General features: G+C 44.3%; 1 protein-coding gene across 1 annotated transcript in view; it reads left to right on the top strand.

Moving 5' to 3' along the window:
* The first annotated feature begins 2,212 nt into the window (after positions 1 to 2,212).
* LOC123747358 (uncharacterized) overlaps positions 2,213 to 17,994 on the top strand; it is a 27,582-nt gene continuing 11,800 nt past the window's right edge. The window contains exons 1-3 of the mRNA XM_045729523.2: positions 2,213 to 2,371; positions 14,306 to 14,501; positions 17,759 to 17,910. Of these exons, the coding sequence (XP_045585479.1) occupies positions 2,333 to 2,371; positions 14,306 to 14,501; positions 17,759 to 17,910 (387 nt within the window). The 5' untranslated portion in view covers positions 2,213 to 2,332. The remainder of the gene's footprint in view (positions 2,372 to 14,305; positions 14,502 to 17,758; positions 17,911 to 17,994) is intronic.

The raw sequence follows: 17,994 nt of genomic DNA, 5'->3' as shown, positions 1-17,994 counted from the left end.
ATATATATATATATATATATATATATATATATATATATATATATATATATATATATATATATATATATATATATATATATATATGCGAACAAGCCTGAATGGTCCCCAGGACAATATGCAACTGAAAACTCACACCCCAGACTCACTGGGGTGTGAGTTTTCAGTTATATATATATATATACATATATATATATATATATATATATATATATATATATATATATATATATATATATATATATATATATATATATATATATATATATGCAACTATGCAACAATGATAAAAAAAACACTGATCTAAGTATGCGGAATAACCAGATGTGAAAAATAGAGAATGCTTAACGTGTTTTCGGCTACATCGCTTTCCATCAGAGCAAAATAAAATGGCATTCTACTTTGCTCTGATGAAGGCAATGTAGCCGAAAATGAGTTAAGCATTCTCTATTTTTCACATGTGGTTTTTATGCATATATATATATATATATATATATATATATATATATATATAACCTAGAAGGGGTACCACCTCTGGTGGTACCCCTTGGTGATATATATATATATATATATATATATATATATATATATATATATATATATATATATATATATATATAAATTAATTAATTAGTGGTACCTCTTCTGGTGCAATTGTAAGGACCCACAGCCTCGAAGAAGAAAATAAAGAGTATTCAAAGAAAACCCTGTGGATTCTTACTGAACACTTTAATCTTTTCCTCTCCTACCACCCCTATTATTTTTTTTATTTTTTTTTATTTGTTTATTTTTTTTATTGCTATGCTACAGTTTACAGAGAACACACACACATATATAACAATATAACAATCAGTGTTCGAAGACCTCATCCAGCTCTTTGGAGGTTGGGTGCATACCCAGGATACAGCACACATTTCCTCTCTGAACTGCGACACTGAAGCGCTGGAACAGGAAACCGGCCGCTCTTGAGTCTTTAGTTTTCCCAATGAGGTTATCTCCCACCTTCTTTAAGAACATATATATATATATATATATAAATAGGTTTAGTAAAGTTACACTATACATAATAGTAAAGTGGGTTCATTTATAGCATACTATGCTAATATACCATGTTACCTATATTATTATTATTATTATTATTATTATTATTACAGTGTATGCTGTATAGCAGATGTGTTATTAAGCATTAATAAGCACAGAAATGGTTATTCTTAACCACAAAGTAACTAATTAGTGATTTTGGAAGTTATAAAAACAAGTACTGTAGTAATTAACATCCCTGGTTGATGGGGTTCTCGGAGTTCTTCTACTCCCCAAGCCCGGCCCGAGGCCAGAATTGTGAGAGTTTGGTCCACCAGGCTGTTGCTTGGAGCGGCCCGCAGGCCCACATACCCCACCACAGCCCGGTTGTATATCCCTCTATATATAATTAACTTAATTTTAATTTGGGCTTAGTAATCGGTTACAAGAGCTTTACAAGTTGCTTTAATTTTAATTCAACGTTAAATTTTAACTTTACAAGTTAAAATAGGCTAGACTTGCATCTCATGTACTGTATGACCAACCTTCTTATGAGACTGGGTGATTAAATGAATGTATAGCTAGCTTTTGACCTGTACTCTTATAGAATGGGAAAGGAGCATATTGCTAAAGTGCCTAAGATTGTTCAAAGAGAAAAAGTAGTTGATATATGTACAGTAATTAAAATATATCTTGAGCTAACTACTGAGGGCAGGAAGCAAGCTAGGATAAATGTATATGGCCTTATTAATTAGTTACTTATGAGATAGTGGGTTGTATTTGACCTCTGAATCATTACTGTCTTTATTATTGCTACTGTTATAATTACTACAATTATTTTCTTCACATTATTGTTGAAAAATCCAAGATGCGTCACAGGGTGTTGAGTGACCCCAGACGCACTCTCTGCCTCCCTTATATTGCTCCCCATCCTAACAACTATATACACTTACTGTATTTTCTCCTTAAAATACATTAATATCCGAAGAAAATATATCATCTTCAGAGATGACCGAGTTATATTTTGACCAGAGACCGCTAAATATATAACCCGTTAAATTTCAATAGCATTAAAACATCAAAGCTTACTTTTAGGGGGGGAATTATGTATATATCAGCCTCGCCAATTATATACATTTATTTCGCCATATTTTGCGTACATTTTAAAATCGATAAAAGTTTTTTGGTATATGTGAATAGGCAATGAGTTGTGAGAGAGAAGGAGGTTGGTGGAGTTGATGGCGGCTGTGTGAGAGGGAGTGAGCCAGGCCAGACGTGTGCCCTGCCCGAGCCTTCAGTACTTCTCTCCACGACTATGGAGCTCGACACCCACAACCACCCACTCTTTGGCAAGGTAGGTAGTGGCTGGAGCTTTATGTAAGGTGTGTGGAGGAGGGGTATTACAGGCCAGACTATTGACCTGCAGAAGAGCACATCTGTATGTGTGTCAGAGGAGCTGCTTGGGCCCCTCTCGCTAGGATACATATATGTATATGTACTGTATATGTGGCTTGTGTCCTCGCTACGGGCTGGTGTGTGCTCGCCTCTACCCTATATGGCATGTTTGTCATTGGAATTGTATGACTAGGTGGCCGTAGGAGAGATTTGTGAGCGTTACTATGGGTTTTAGAGTCGATTTCCTACAGAAAGTTGTATGATACAGGTTTTGGGGAAATTTGATTTGAAGACAATTTTGTTTTGTTGTGAAAAAGGTAGTTGACTGAAGTGAGGGATCTATAATAAATGACCCAAGGTGTTTGAAGATTTTGTAGGAAATGTATGGTGGATTATACCATGTGAAGCATTTTCTGTGCTCAAGCAATCTGAAAATTTTCCTCATCAATAATTTTTTTTTTGTTTAATTAAAATGTCTTTAGTTAAAGTGCCGGAGCTATTCTTGGGCATCTTGAGTGTGTGGTGATGCCGTACAGTGTGTGCAAGGCATATGAATGTATAGCGCAAAAGCGAGACAAAATTAGCAGGTTAAATTGAGTATTGTAGACCCCATACCTATCCTATGAATGGAAGCAGAAAGGTTCTAGTCACATAAGGGGTTTTGAACCCTATTGTTCAAGCGTAATGTTTTCTTCAACACAGACGGGCCAGTTTGGTGTGTGTGGTCTTTTTGAAGATCAGTATTTTGCCCCGGCTGTTTTGTTTCCAACACCCACAAACGGTAGACTTCACACATTCGTAATACTGTATATATCATGGGTTGCCCGAAAACTGTGCGTGTTAGTGGCTTTAGGCATAATTTGCACTAGCTCTGTCTAGAAATATAACTTTCTGTTTGTAACTCATTTTTAATGTATGTACTTTTACCTGAGTAACCATTATTATTGAGTTAGGTTAGACCTGCAAGTCCACATGACAATTATGTGCTCTCGGCAGTTGCTTGTATCTGGCCAGATTATGGTCAGATTGTACACAAAGCTCTGACAAAGCTCACATTTTAATAGCAACATCTATATACTGTACAGTATAGTATAGTGGCAAAAATCATCCCAGAACTAAGTCAACTCTCACACTGTACTAGTAATGGCTCAGGGCCAAGTTGGAGGATGTTAATCCAGAGTACTTCTTTAAAAGTTCCAGTATAACATAAAGAGCAAGAACTTCAAACTCAACACCCCACAATATAGGACAGAAAACTGATCATTTTTCATCCATAAGGGAAACTCGCGTAATCACCCATCTGCCGAAGACGTAAATTCCAAGACATTTTAAAATCTGCAATTTAAAATCCAGAGAGGAAAAGTTCTCGGGAACAATGGGGGAGACCTTTGACCAGTCACCAACTTTCTGTCCATTTCGAGGTCACTAGAGAGATGGTGGCACTCGGGTAAACTCATATATATCATTAGGTTAGGCTGGGTTAGTTTAGGTTGAGTTGGGTAGGTTTTACAATCCATTTGCATCTTGGGTGCAAAGTGTGTCTCTCGATATCTTGAGGTTATCTTGAGATGATTTCGAGGCTTTAGTGTCCCCGCGGCCCGGTCCTCGACCAGGCCTCCACCTCCAGGAAGCACCGGCCGTGACAGCTGACTAACACCCAGGTACCTATTTTACTGCTAGGTAACAGGAGCATAGAGTGAAAGAAACTCTGCCCATTGTTTCTCGCCGGCGCCTGGGATCGAACCCAGGACCACAGGATCACAAGTCCAGCGTGCTGTCCGCTCGGCCGACCAGCTCCGATATATTGTGTGTCCATAGAAGAAATATTTTCATTTCTTCTATGGGGTTTCCAAAGTTGATTTAGTAGATACAGTAATATTTTCTGGTTTCTTAATGAAAAGAAGGAGGAAACTAGTCTGTGTATATTATCAATTTCATTTTATAAAATTAATTGTTTTCCTAACCTACCAATAATTGTTAGCAACCTTTGAATATCATTATGGGAGACTGTGGCTGGCTAATGTTCATTGTATCTCTGTGGGGACAAGAAACCAGTTGCATATGGCAGGCTTCTAATACTTTGTCAGGATTTTTTCCAACTGTCTCCGAGTTGGTATTTCCAGAGCTAAGTTAGCTCTCGTACCAGAAACGGTTGAGGACCTCAGGGCTAACAACACTTCAAACCAGGCATAACAGGGCATATCTCATCAAAACCTTTAAAATACTAAACAGTTTGGTCCAACTGTTGATCAACTGTGATTCAGCAACTGTGACACTAAATGTTGATTCAGACAATTTCTTCAAAAGGTCAGGTGTAACACAAACAAGGTGCAATGGTTTCAAGATCAACAAGCCACAATGCAGGACTGTAAACAGGAGATGCTTTTTTTCACCCACAGGGTTATAAAACTATGGAACCACCTACCTGCCAAAGCCATAAATGCCAAAACTCTGTTAAAGCTAGAACAAAATCTTCAGGATGAATGGGGAACCTTTGACAAGCCACCGGCTTCCTGTTCTTGCAGAGCCCTTTATAGTGTTAGTGGCTCTCGGGTAAATTCAAGTAAATTGTGAATATGGCAGAAAAAAAAATCCACATGTTTTTTACCTTATTGGTGAGAACCTTTCTCCTGTTTGACTTCGTTTTAGGCTTGGTCAGCTTTAAATTGTTCAAGTCTTGCTCTGATCTACCCTGACATACCTTTTCTGGTGAAGGCTCCTGCCAATTTATGAGTTCCAATTTTGGAGTTCATGGCTTGGTGTTCATTTGGATGCACCAGTATTGGCATCTGGAATGTGCAGGGTGTTGGTGTGCTCCTCTTAACTCCATCTACACTGCATCCCTTGTGGGAGTGCTTTCATTTGTGTTTAGTTTGCTTGGTCTTCTCCAGGGTGGTCCCATCCAGTTTGACAGTGAAGGCAGTTGAGTTATCTTTTCCCACTGGGGATGCGGAGCTTTGCCTTCACAATTACCTCTTCCCCTGCTCCTCCATGTCCACACTAAGACAATGCATTCTGTCTTGGTGTGGAATGTTTCTCTGCCCCAGAAGCCAGCCATATTGACTGGCTGACAGGGAAAGGGGAGTTAGGGTGGACCTGAGGAGAGTTCTTCAGGGACTGAGGTAACCTTCAGCCCTTTCTGGATGTTGGTTTTTTGGTGGAGGGTCTCTTGCTCCTTTGGTTTTCCCATTTCTCATCATTATATGATCAGTTTTCCTTGCTGGTCCTCCACTTCCCCCTCCTAGTCGTTTCAGTGGGTCTTTTGACACTTCGGACTCATCCAGGGATTCCCATTCTTGTGCACCGTGCCAGTTTTGTCTCATCCAGCCCACTCTCATTCTGCCTGCAGGTTACGTTCTGTGCCTCATTCGGGTTCAGATTATTGTTTGTTCCTGGTCTGCAGTGCGAGGAGAAACTCACACTGGCCCCCGTGAGTGAACACGTCCCGGGGATTCAGCTTTAGAAGTTTGTTTGGTAGACATGGGCGCTGGTTCGCAGTACCATGCCTGGGCTTCCCTTAGCGTGTCTCCAAGGTTAACGGCCTGGGAAACCCCATGGGGGGCTACGTGGTCCGATGGATGTGACCCCCTGAGTCCCCCTTCGTGTCTTGCGAGTTTGAAGGTTGCTCTGTCCCTTTGTCTCAGGGTGACACTCACTGGTTTTGCTTCCGCCATGCTGCTTGTTGGGTCAGTGATTGTTTGACCCAGAGTCGTGCGACGTGTGTTGTCTGTACATACTCCAGCTCACCCAACCCCCTGATACTGATATGTGGGTGCAGGCAGCTATGGCATTGCATGCTAGATTTAGGTTGCTGCAACGTGCTTGATTGGTTGCAGCCCCGGATGCCCCGAGACTGCCCCGTTTTGGTTATAGGGACTCGGACTTGGGAGTCGCTTCGGCTCTGGTTCCGTCCGCCTCTCCTAGTCCTTCCCCTTCTGTAGTTCATTCGGTCCCATCCCCCACCCCCCCATCCTCCCTTGCTTCCGGCTCTGAAGCGTCTGATGGTTTCGGAGTTCGGGGAGGGTCTAGTTGGTGTTGAGACTCGGGCGGTCTCGGGGGTGTCCCCTTCTGGGGTTGCGGCAGAGGCATTCACGCCTGGTCCTTCTGCCGGAGCTTCTGGGTCTTGCCAATGGGCCCCCTTTGTTCTTGCTTTTTCGGCAGCTCCCACCTTTTCTTTGGAGGTGGGGGGTTTGGAGGCCGGCTCGGCCCCGGGTCCTCAGTGCGAGGTTCTCAGGGTTGGCTCAAGCGCCCCATTGGACCCTGCCTGGGTTATTCTGCCCTCCGAGCGGGGCTTGGTGTTACAAGGAGAGGGGTTCTCTTTTACTCCCTCCTCGTATGAATTGGATTTGGTGTCCACCCCTCCCCGGGTTCGGTCCCGTGATCCAGTAGATTCTTCGGTTCCGTCTTTCTTGAGGTTTCCAGCTTCCCGAGTCTCGTCTTCCGAGGTGCGGGAAGCCTTGGCGACTTACCTCCTATGCGACCCGGATTATGCCTTCATGATGGATCTGCGTTCTTTCGTGTACGGCTCTCTCGTTCGTACTGGGTTCATTATGAAGTTTCAGAGTCGTCCTGGTTGGCAGACTGCCCTCTTTTTTCGTTGGAGGCTTGGCACACGCTCGGTCGGTCACACGCACACTGCGCGCTTGAGTGACGAGAGACTCATTCGGCGTTTCAGGTTTTCCTGGGGGACGCCTTCGAGCATCTCAATGCTTGTTTGTTCGCCCCTGCCTTTCCGTAGGATGTTGGTGTCATGCAGCTTCACGTACAGGTTCCCTCCCTTTCGGCTGCCTTGGTGGTGGAGGATTTGCGTATTCGTGGCCTGCTTGCTTCGGCTCTGCGTTTCTTTTCCCTCCTTGAGCTGTCATCGGACTGGCTAGAGTTGGATGTGGGAGCGCTTGGGGCCGTTGCGGTGCGCTGCCCTCCGCAGTGTGGGCGTTATCTGCTTTGTTAAAGCTCTTTGTGCCACTCCTGCGTAATGCAGTTTCGCAGTTCTATGCTTCTTGTCTCATGTGTCGGCAGGCGGTGCTGGCTTCCTCCTTAGAATCTGCTCGGGCCCTGGCTCTTCGGTTGTCTTCGTCTTTTTTTCTGTTGCTGTTTGCTGAGTCTGCTGTGGTGTAGTACCTGCAGGCGCCCTTGGTTAGTTGTTGGCCTATGTCTAAGTTGTTGCTCTGTTGGGCTCGTGGTGGGGCCCTCCCAGAAAAGTCGTGCCAGGGCTCAGGATTCTTTTTGTCGTGGTAGGCTATTGGTGCCAGATTTGGGGCAGGCGCAGCCCACGGTTCCGGCTGTTTCTGGTCGGCGCGAGGATCGCACTGTTCGCCGCTTAGGTTCTCGCAAGGCACATCGGCCCTTTTGCGGTTCGTCCCATTGACGGGGGGCAGCTCGCCCTGTTCTCGCCACGGCCAGGGAGTTCGCGGCAGTGTGGATGTCGCTCCAGAGGGTTCAAGTCGCTCGCGGATCGACAATCCAGCTCCCATTCAGACTGCTCCCCGGTGGTTCATTGCCTCAACCGAGGGGGTTCAATGCAACCCTAGGCTCTTTGGGGCTGGTCGCTTTGGGTGACTCGTCTGCTGAGTTCTCGGGGTTTGGCTCTCCTGGCGGTTCACATCCGGGGGGTGTCCAACGTCGTGGAGGACGGCCTGTCTCGTTTCCTTCCACCTTTCCCCGGAATGGACGATCGACTCCAATTCTTTTTGTAGGCTGTGCCTAACGTTCGGGACTCCGGACGTGGATCTCTTCACGTTGGCTCTTTGCCTTCGTCCTTCTGGCTCTTTGGTGGCTGGCCCAGCCTTGGTTTCAGGCGCTGCTTGCTCGGTGTCTGAACCCTAGGGTCTTCCCGTGGCTCCGCCTTTTTCAGCGGATAGGTCCTGCCCGGTACGAGGCTGGTTCAGTCTTCTCCTCGAGTCTTCGCATCTGGAGTTTTTGACTCGGGTTAATCATCACTTGTATAGTGCACAGGCGGCTTTGTTGTTGGTCTCCCACCTGCATACCTAGTCTTGGCATCAGTATGAAGTTTCCTGATGGTCCTTCTGATTCTTCCTATCACTTCCTTCGGTCTCTAATAGGGTGGTTCTGTCCTTTCTCTCTTGGTTGTTCCAGGACTGTCATCTTGTGCCAAATACTGTCCCTTCGTATCGTAATTACCTAAGTGTAATTACCTAAGTGTAGTTACAGGATGAGAGCTACGCTCGTGGTGTCCCGTCTTCCCAGCACTCTTTGTCATATAACGCTTTGAAACTACTGACGGTCTTGGCCTCCACCACCTTCTCACTTAACTTGTTCCAACCGTCTACCACTCTATTTGCGAAGGTGAATTTTCTTATATTTCTTCGGCATCTGTGTTTAGCTAGTTTAAATCTATGGCCTCTTGTTCTTGAAGTTCCAGGTCTCAGGAAGTCTTCCCTGTCGATTTTATCAATTCCTGTTACTATTTTGTACGTAGTGATCATATCACCTCTTTTTCTTCTGTCTTCTAGTTTTGGCATATTTAATGCTTCTAACCTCTCCTCGTAGCTCTTGCCCTTCAGTTCTGGGAGCCACTTAGTAGCATGTCTTTGCACCTTTTCCAGTTTGTTGATGTGCTTCTTAAGATATGGGCACCACACAACAGCTGCATATTCTAGCTTTGGCCTAACAAAAGTCATGAACAACTTCTTTAGTATATCGCCATCCATGTATTTAAATGCAATTCTGAAGTTAGAAAGCATTGCATAGGCTCCTTGCACAATATTCTTAATGTGGTCCTCAGGTGATAGTTTTCTATCTAGAACCACTCCTAGATCTCTTTCTTTATCAGAATTCTTTAAAGATTTCTCACATAATATATAGGTTGTGTGGGGTCTATGTTCTCCTATTCCACATTCCATAACATGACATTTATTAACATTAAATTCCATTTGCCAAGTGGTGCTCCATATACTTATTTTGTCCAGGTCTTCTTGAAGGGCATGACAATCATCTAAATTTCTTATCCTTCCTATTATCTTAGCATCATCAGCAAACATGTTCATATAATTCTGTATACCATCTGGTAGATCATTTATGTACACAATAAACATCACTGGTGCAAGAACTGAACCCTGTGGTACTCCACTTGTGACATTTCTCCATTCCGATACATTGCCTCTGATTACTGCCCTCATTTTTCTATCAGTCAGAAAATTTTTCATCCATGATAGAAGCTTACCTGTCACCCCTCCAATATTTTCCAGTTTCCAGAACAACCTCTTATGTGGAACTCTGTCGAAAGCCTTTTTTAGGTCCAGATAGATGCAGTCAACCCAGCCATCTCTTTCCTGTAATATCTCTGTGGCCCGATCATAGAAACTGAGTAAATTCGATACACAGGATCTTCCTGATCGAAAACCATACTGTCTGTCTGATATTATATCATTTCTCTCCAGGTGTTCTACCCATTTAGTTTTGATTAGCTTTTCCAATACTTTCACTATTACACTTGTCAATGATACAGGTCTATAATTGAGGGGGTCTTCCCTGCTGCCACTTTTGTAGATTGGAACTATGTTAGCCTGTTTCCACACGTCTGCTACGATTCCTGTACACAGGGATGCCTGAAAGATCAGGTGAAGTGGAATGCTGAGCTCAGATGCACATTCTCTCAGAACCCATGGTGAAACGCCATCTGGGCCAGCTGCTTTGTTCCTCCCGAGCTCCTTTAGCATATTTTCCACTTCATCTCTAGACACCTCTATCCGCTCTATGTTGTTCTCTGGAATTCTTATTGTGTCTGGTTCTCTGAAGATTTCATTTTGTACAAACACACTTTGGAACTTTTCATTTAATGTTTCACACATTTCCTTTTCATTTTCCGTGAATCTGTTTCCCATTTCCAACCTCTGGATATTATCCTTTACCTGCAATTTGTTGTTTATGAATTTGTAGAATAGGCCCGGTTCTGTTTTACATTTATCTGCTATCCCTTTTTCAAAATTTCTTTCTGCCTCTCTCCTTACTGCTGTATAATTGTTTCTCGCATCTTTGTATCGCTGGTATGTTTGGGGGTTTGGCCTCTTCCTATACTGATTCCATTTTTGTGTCTTTTGGTCTCTTGCCCTCTCACAATTTCTGTCGAACCAATCCTGTTTTCTGGTCCTGCATCTCTGTTTTGGTATAAATTTTTTTGTGCCTTTATCATATATTTCACAAAACTTGCCATACATCTCATTCACTTCCTTGCCTAGCATCAAGTCTGTCCAATTATACTCACTAAAAAAATTTCTAAGGTCACCATAATGTCCTCTCCTGAAGTCTGGTTTTTCAACTGCTTCAACCTCCTTATTTTCTTCCAGCTTATAACGCATTGCATACTTTATTCCCAAAAAGACATGGTCACTTTTACCCAAGGGAGGAAGGTACTGAATGTCAAATATCTCTTCCTCCTTCCTGGTAAATATCAAATCTAGCATGGAGGGAACGTCCCCTTCCCTCATCCTCGTAGCTTGTTTAACATGTTGATACAAGAATGTTTCCAGGATGAGGTCTACAAATTTACAGGTCCAAAAATCTTCTGTTTTAGCTTCATATGCTTCCCAGTCTATGGATTTCAAGTTGAAGTCACCGACTATCAACAGTCGTGATCTATCGTTATCCGCTCTCGCTATAATCTCTCTCATTATTGTTATAAGACCTTCACGTTTACTATCTAGCTCCTCCTTTGACCATGTGCTGCTTGGCGGTGGACTATATGCATTTATCATCATTAGTTTATCATCCTCATAGCAGATCTCTAGTGTTATTATGTCAACTTCTTGTGGATTGGCAGTCATTATTTCCTTCACCTTTAGGTGTTCTTTTACCAGCACAGCAACGCCACCGCCTTTCCTAATTTTTCTGTCCCGTCTCCAAATTGAGTAGCCCCTTGGGAATATGACCTCATTTAAAATTACATCTTCAAGTTTTGTCTCCGTGAGTGCAACAATGTCTGGTGTCTGCAGCTGTATTACATCACTTAACTCCAGTATCTTCGATCTCACTCCATCTATGTTGGTGTATGCAATCTTCAGGAACTTGTTCCCCCTCTCCCTATTCTTCACTCCCCCTCTCTCTATTGATTTTGTTGGTTTGCCTTTATGTACCACTTTACTGGTTTGCCTACCCCTATCACTTTGTAGAAAAAAGAATTTATTTCTTCTTCATTCCTGCTCTCATTTAAATGTTTTGCCTCGGCGAGGTTCAGTTTCAGCTTCTCTCTATCTTCTTTTGAAAGATCTCGTCTTAACGACCACCCTTTCCCATCCTCATCCCTTTGCAATTTTCTAGCATTCCTTAGTACTTCTTCCATCTGTTTGGCACCGTTTAGGGTGATCCTCAAAGGTCGATCTTTCCCTTTTACGTACCTGCCTATTCTCCTGTAGTCGCACACATTCTCTCTGTTTGTAAGACCTTCCACGAGGCCAACAATTTTATCTACTACTTTAGCTTCTTCTACAGCTCTTTCTGACCTAGATGTTATCGCCTTTTCTTTGCAGCCAAAAATGATCAGGGACTTACTCCGATCAACTGTGTTTTGCACCAACTTCGGGTTAGATGCCAATTCTTTCCTCACTTCTAGCCTAATGTTTGTTTTATCTTGGTTGCTGCAGTGTTTGACTTCCTTTACTGCTTCTTCTATTTTTTCCTTCTCCTTGGCCACTTGTGCATAAGTGAGTTGCATATCTTTCTTGCACTGTTCTATTCCCTGTGTAACTTCCTCCATCTGTGCTGACAAAAGCTGTTTCTCCTGTTGAATTTCCTTGCCTAACCTATTGTAGTCATTTATGTTTAAATTTACTTTAACTTCTTCCAAAGCTATTTTTAAGAGTTTATTTTCTTCTTCCATGGCTTTGCAATTTGTTTCCAATTGATTCTTATCCTTGCGCAAGTCTTTCACTAAACCCTCAAGACATAAAACTTTGCTATTCAAATGGTCATTACTTTCTTTCAATTTACTAATTATTTCTACATGAGAGTTCACTATAGTATCTAAATTTACCAACTTGTTATGTAGACTACTAATATCAATGCTTTCTTCATTGAATCCCTCAAAATCAAGCTCTGTTTTGTTTTTCCCCTTGCCAGTGGCCATCTTGAATGTTCTTCTCTGCACTGTAAACACTAGGGCAACTTTTTCTCATCCGATTCTTCACTTCCCTTAGCACTTTCCTGTTATCTCACCTATTTTTCAAGAGCACTATACCTTTATGTTCTGTGGGACACCACTCACTACCATCAACCTGTACTACAATACTTAGGATTGTTGAAATATGCTGGAGCTCCTCTGCTGCAAGTGTTGACCCTAGGGGTGTCACCTTTTGAATTTGCGTGCGGCGCGAGCGGAGCTGCTTCAGCTTGCTTTCGGTATTGATGTTACTTCTGCCCTGTTCCGCAAGCTGTCTCGGGCATTGTTTCACCTCCGGCCGGCTCATGTGCCCCCTGAGCTGTCCTGGTCTTTGGACCGGATGCTCTCGTTTCTCTTCTTCTCGGTTTGTTGTGGCCCCTTCCGTTCGGGATTATTTTTCTAAAGCTCTTGTTCCTGTTGGCTTTGGTCTCTGGGGGTCGGGGAGCTTCATGCTCTCCTCCGGCTCACTGGTTTCTGCTCCTTCGGTCCTGGTGGTCATTTTGTTCAGTTGCAGCCGTCTCCTTCTTTTCTGGCGAAGAATGAAACGGCTGCATTTCGGAGAGGGCCTTGGGTTGTTGATGCTTGGTTGGTCAAGCCAGGGGTGCATCATGCGTTGTGTCCGGTTGCAGTTCTCCGACATTATTTGCGCGCCACAACTTCGGTGGCCAGCAGTTTATCCCCGTGCCACGACGTCCGTAAGTTTGCTGCTTTGGCTGCCGTCTTTGGCAATATGTCTTGGGTTGACATTCGGGCACGGGGTTTTTGGAGGTCAAACAAGGTCCTGGCTGCTTGCTACCTGGTGAATATTCCGGCAGGCCAGGTAAGGCCTGCGTTGCCTTGAGTCAGCGGTTGCAGCCAGTTGTCTTGACTTCTTGTTGAGGAGTGAGGACGAACCGCCTCCCGGGTAAATCCCTGTTTTTCCTTGTTTTTGGGTTGTTAGCTCCGGGACGACGACAGGGCTCCCCAGCATCCCTCCCTCCCTCCAGTTGGCGGTGTTTTTTGCGCTTTTTGACATCCAGCCTTAGAACTGTAGGTTGGGTCGCCAGCGGATGGGTTTGGGGCTCCCCCTTCCCTCTCTAGGGACCCCCTTCCCCCTCCCAGGTCCCCCTTCCCCCTCCAGGGGTCCCCCCTCCTGGGGAGAGGGGGGGGAGGGTTGTGCGGACAGGGGCGTGGCGACATGATGACATCATGCCAGTTTGCTAATTTTCGTTTGGGGGAGTTCTGTCCACCTGTTCAGCTTTCGGTTGCAATACTTTTACCAGAATAGGGGTTTGTTTTGGGGCACCTACCTTTCTGGGTGCCTGTCCCGGTCAATGGCAGACAGAATGCTCCCAACCACAGGGGGGGGGTCTCTATAGGCCATTGTTCCTCGTGCCTTTCAAGAGGGGGCCAGGTTCTGGCTCGTGGTCCCTGGTAGGCAAGAACTTTATGCATTGACTGATGCCAGAAAGATAAACATATCTGTTCAGCCTGGATAGCTCCGGGGAGCCTCCGGGACTCGCCCAGAAAATGGCATTTCATTTTATTCAACAATGTTTTTTTTTACTATACTAATTAGATGCGACCAGAGATGAGCAATGCATGATTGGCATTTACCATACAGTAATTAAAGCTAGCTATGTTTAATGAATTTCATAGGAAATTGTGGTGAAGTTATAAACAATTTTACCAAGAAAATTTGAGCACTGTAGGCTATTGTATGCACTACAGAAAATCATCTAAAATTTAATATGATAATTATTTGATTTAAACTATGTATTTTGTTTGTTTTCATTGCAGATACAATTCACTGGAGAAGAGCAAACAGCCATTCAAAATGTTTTGCGGCAGAAGCTTGGCCCTTCATTCATCAGTCAAAGGGCTGGACCAAGTGGCCAAAGGATTGCATACATAGAAGGTTGGCGACTCGTCAGCCTTGCTAATGAAATCTTTGGCTTTAACGGTTGGAGTCATTCAGTTACAAATCAAACAATTGGTAAGAAATTTAAAAGTGTGTTTTTACATTTCCCCTCATTAACTTATCCACAGAGTCGTCTTGTATTCTTATTATTTATTGCTCTTGCCACCTACTCATTTCAGGAAACAGTTTCTCATCCCTTACTTCTACCAGTATGTGCAACACCTCATTTGTTTGGTATTCTTAGCCAGACATGTCTTGTATAATATACAGGTACATTCCTCTTGGCACTGGGGTTCATTTGTTCATATTATCCTACCATAAGAACACTATCAACTTTTCTGTGGGGGAGCCCCATTGGCTTCCTGAAGCTAACTGAACTGATATGTGCTATATTAGTTTGGGGTCATCAGTCACAGGAGTTCTTATGCCTACTGTGGACCACAAGACAAAACCTGACCCCCTCAGAGAGGCACAGGGAGCAATTGCTTATGAGCACTTTATATTTAAAGTATGTCACAATTGCCATCAACCCAGGAAGGACTTGGAACGGTATGAGAATCAAAATAGACCACTGTCTGGTTAACCTGTGCAATTTAGAAATAAATCAAACAAGCAACACTTCATCAACTAGCACTCCTGTTCGTTAGCACTACCTCCCCCATACAGGGGTGGGAGGGGGAGCTTCAGCCCACCACTTCAGTTCTTGAACATGCAGTATGTGCTGGCAGTCATATAGGTCACCTCTGGACTCAAGTTCCTGTTGTGGATTTTGCCCTGTGTGGCTGTACCAGCAGTGTGTACAGTGTGGTGGCCATGTGTCTTATTGTACATGGAGTAGCATGCACCTAGGGTGATCTTCCCTAGGTGCTCTGTAAGTGCTGCCCTTGCATTTCAAGGTTATTGTGACGGGTTGTGGTATCGCAGCTATACTGAACCAAGTTGGTATGGCTCTCCCTCACGTAAATAAAAAATGCTGCTATTGGCCTTGCAGTGTGTAAGTCGCAGGTGAAAACAAATGAAAATCATCAAATAAATAATTAAAGCCATTTACTGAAATACTAATGAACAAAATGACACCTGGGAATACTTGGCTATTATTATGTAACAAATAAAATAAGTAAATGAAAGCTTAACTCTATTAATACAACACAAAAGTATACTGGTGGTGCTGAAGACAACTACCATACCACCACAGCATTCAGCATACAATGTTGGCTGAAGGCAGATGGCGTTGCAGGAGGCTAAGGTGTTCCTAGAGCACTAAGAGAGAGAGAGAGAGAGAGACTGGCTCTCCAGGGAGGCGGTGCCCCTTATATAGTCTGGTAGTGATGACCCATCTGGTGTCAACGCATGGTGGACATCTGGTCAACTAGCAAACTGCTCGTGTGTGGCTGGCGGTGCCTTTGTGTTGAGTTGCACCACTGTCAGTTGAAGGCGGCTAACTGCTTGTTTGTGGGGGCAAACTACCGGGTAGCAGTGGCGCCCGGCTTGCCTGTGAGTCGTACCAGGCCGTGCCAGGCCCTGGGGGGTACGGAGAGGCAGGACTGATGACTCATCTGGGCTGGTGTACATGTATACTTCCAGTGCAGGGGCATTGAAGGTGAAGGGAAAAGGCAATTCCACTGCTATGCAGGGGATTCACGTGACATTAGCTTCCCTGGGGTGTTCGGAACTCGCTCTCCGTTAGAGTACTTCATCGCTTGAAGTTGTCTTCGCCTTTGGGTATGTCAGGGGTCTTGGCCTTTCCATCTTGCTTCCCAGGTAGGGAGTGATTTATTGCTGGGCGTGGTGCACTGTGGCCGGCGCAGCTTGCACCTGCAGCGGCCAAAGATTCTCTCTGGCTGCCAGTTTGTTTTTTTGTTTTTTTTTGTTTTAACATTCTAGCATTTTTTTTTTTTTTAAGGGGTCTGCCTAGCTTCTCATTAGGTCCACCTAGGTTGTGTTGGTAGTCCTCTGGTGCCCTTGAGGTTTCACGACTGCTACTGTTGGTCAGTTTGCCTGCTAGTAGACAGGGTTCAACCGACTTAGCTAGCCTAGTGCCTGGGTTTCTCCCTTTCCAGGGCCCGGTGGGGGGCTTACTCCCTCCTCCGGGCCCTGGAAATCCCTATTGGGTTCGGGATTACCATGAGTGTGTCCTCTCACACCTTGTGCGAGGTTGAAGGTTGTTCGTTGCTCCTGCCTCAGGGTGACGATCATCTGTACTGCCTCCATCATACTGCTTGTTGGGTCGGTGACACCTACGATTCTTACAAATCCCGGAGTCTTTCGGGATTTGTTCTCCACTTGTGCTCCAGTTTACCCATTCTTTATCTGAAGATCTCAGGGTCAAGTGGCAGCTGCATTGCATACTAGGTTTTCATTGTTGCAACAAGCCAGGTTGGTCGCCCATTTAGAAGCTACAGAGCTGCTCCGCTTGGGTTTTAGGGACCAGGATTTGGGGGAGTTGGTCATTTCAACCATGGTTCCGTCTGTGCCCTCACTTCCTTCCCAAGTGGGTGTGGTTCGCCCTGCTCCTCCTCCCTACCCCCAGCTTCTGGCTCCCAAACATCTGAGGGTTTCGGAGTTGGGGCTGGGTTTAGCTCGGGATGAGGCTTGGGTGACTTTGAGGATTGCCCCTTCCGATTCGGCTGTGGAGGTGGTTGAGCCCGATTTTTCCGCCGAGGCTTCTGGGTTGACCCAGAAGACTCCCTTCTTTGAAGCTTTTCCCTGGACTCTGCCTTTTCTTCAGGGGTGGTGGGGGTGGATGAGGGCTCCGACCCAAGGCCTGTGTTTGGGGTTTCTGGGGCTCGGGGGAAATCCGCATGGAGCGCATAGGTTCTTTTGACCCTGCTTGGGCCCTTATGCCTTCTGGGCAGGGGTTTTGATATCCACCTTCCCTGTATGAATTTGAGTTGGGGGCGGCTCCCCCTTGGGTTCATTTCCGTGTGCCTTTGGGTTCCTCGTACAATATCAACAGGCGTCGTATTCCAAGGCAAACATTATAAACTAAGTCAAATTCTACAAGTAATTTGATGTTGTATACCAAAAAATTGTAATCTAGGGCAGTCATAAACCAAGGTACCAATGTAGAAACTTTTGACCAATTTAGCGACTTCCTCAGAAAATTGCTTGTACTCAAAGCCTGATTTCTGAGCTATGCCACTTGATTCCCTCAATAAGGCACGTAGTAAATTGTGTGATAGATTGGTTTGTCTTGTCTCTTTTCTCTTTATTTTTCATCTAGTAGTTACAGTGTTAATTTACTTTACAGTATTGTGGGGAGTGTGACTTAAAGAGAGTTGGTAATTTTTATAACAAGATTTATTATCTGCACTTTATTTTTTTTGCTACAGATTTTGTTGACCACTACAATGGTAGGTATTATGTTGGAGTTAGTTCTAGAGTTCGAGTGCAGCTAAAAGATGGAGTTTACCATGAAGATATTGGCTATGGTGTTTCTGAAGGAATGAAGAGCAAGGCTTTATCAGTAGAGAAAGCTCGAAAGGTTAGTGTTTACTACACTGCTTCCAGTTGTATTTTGCACACATTAACAATATAAATTTACCATCTTTTGTTCATGTCGTAAATA

This window comes from Procambarus clarkii, chromosome 94 (assembly GCF_040958095.1).
Source record: "Procambarus clarkii isolate CNS0578487 chromosome 94, FALCON_Pclarkii_2.0, whole genome shotgun sequence".
In the NCBI taxonomy this organism is placed as follows: domain Eukaryota; kingdom Metazoa; phylum Arthropoda; class Malacostraca; order Decapoda; family Cambaridae; genus Procambarus; species Procambarus clarkii.
The sequence above is the reverse complement of the archived record's forward strand: the minus strand, read 5'-3'. Positions and strand labels throughout refer to the sequence as shown.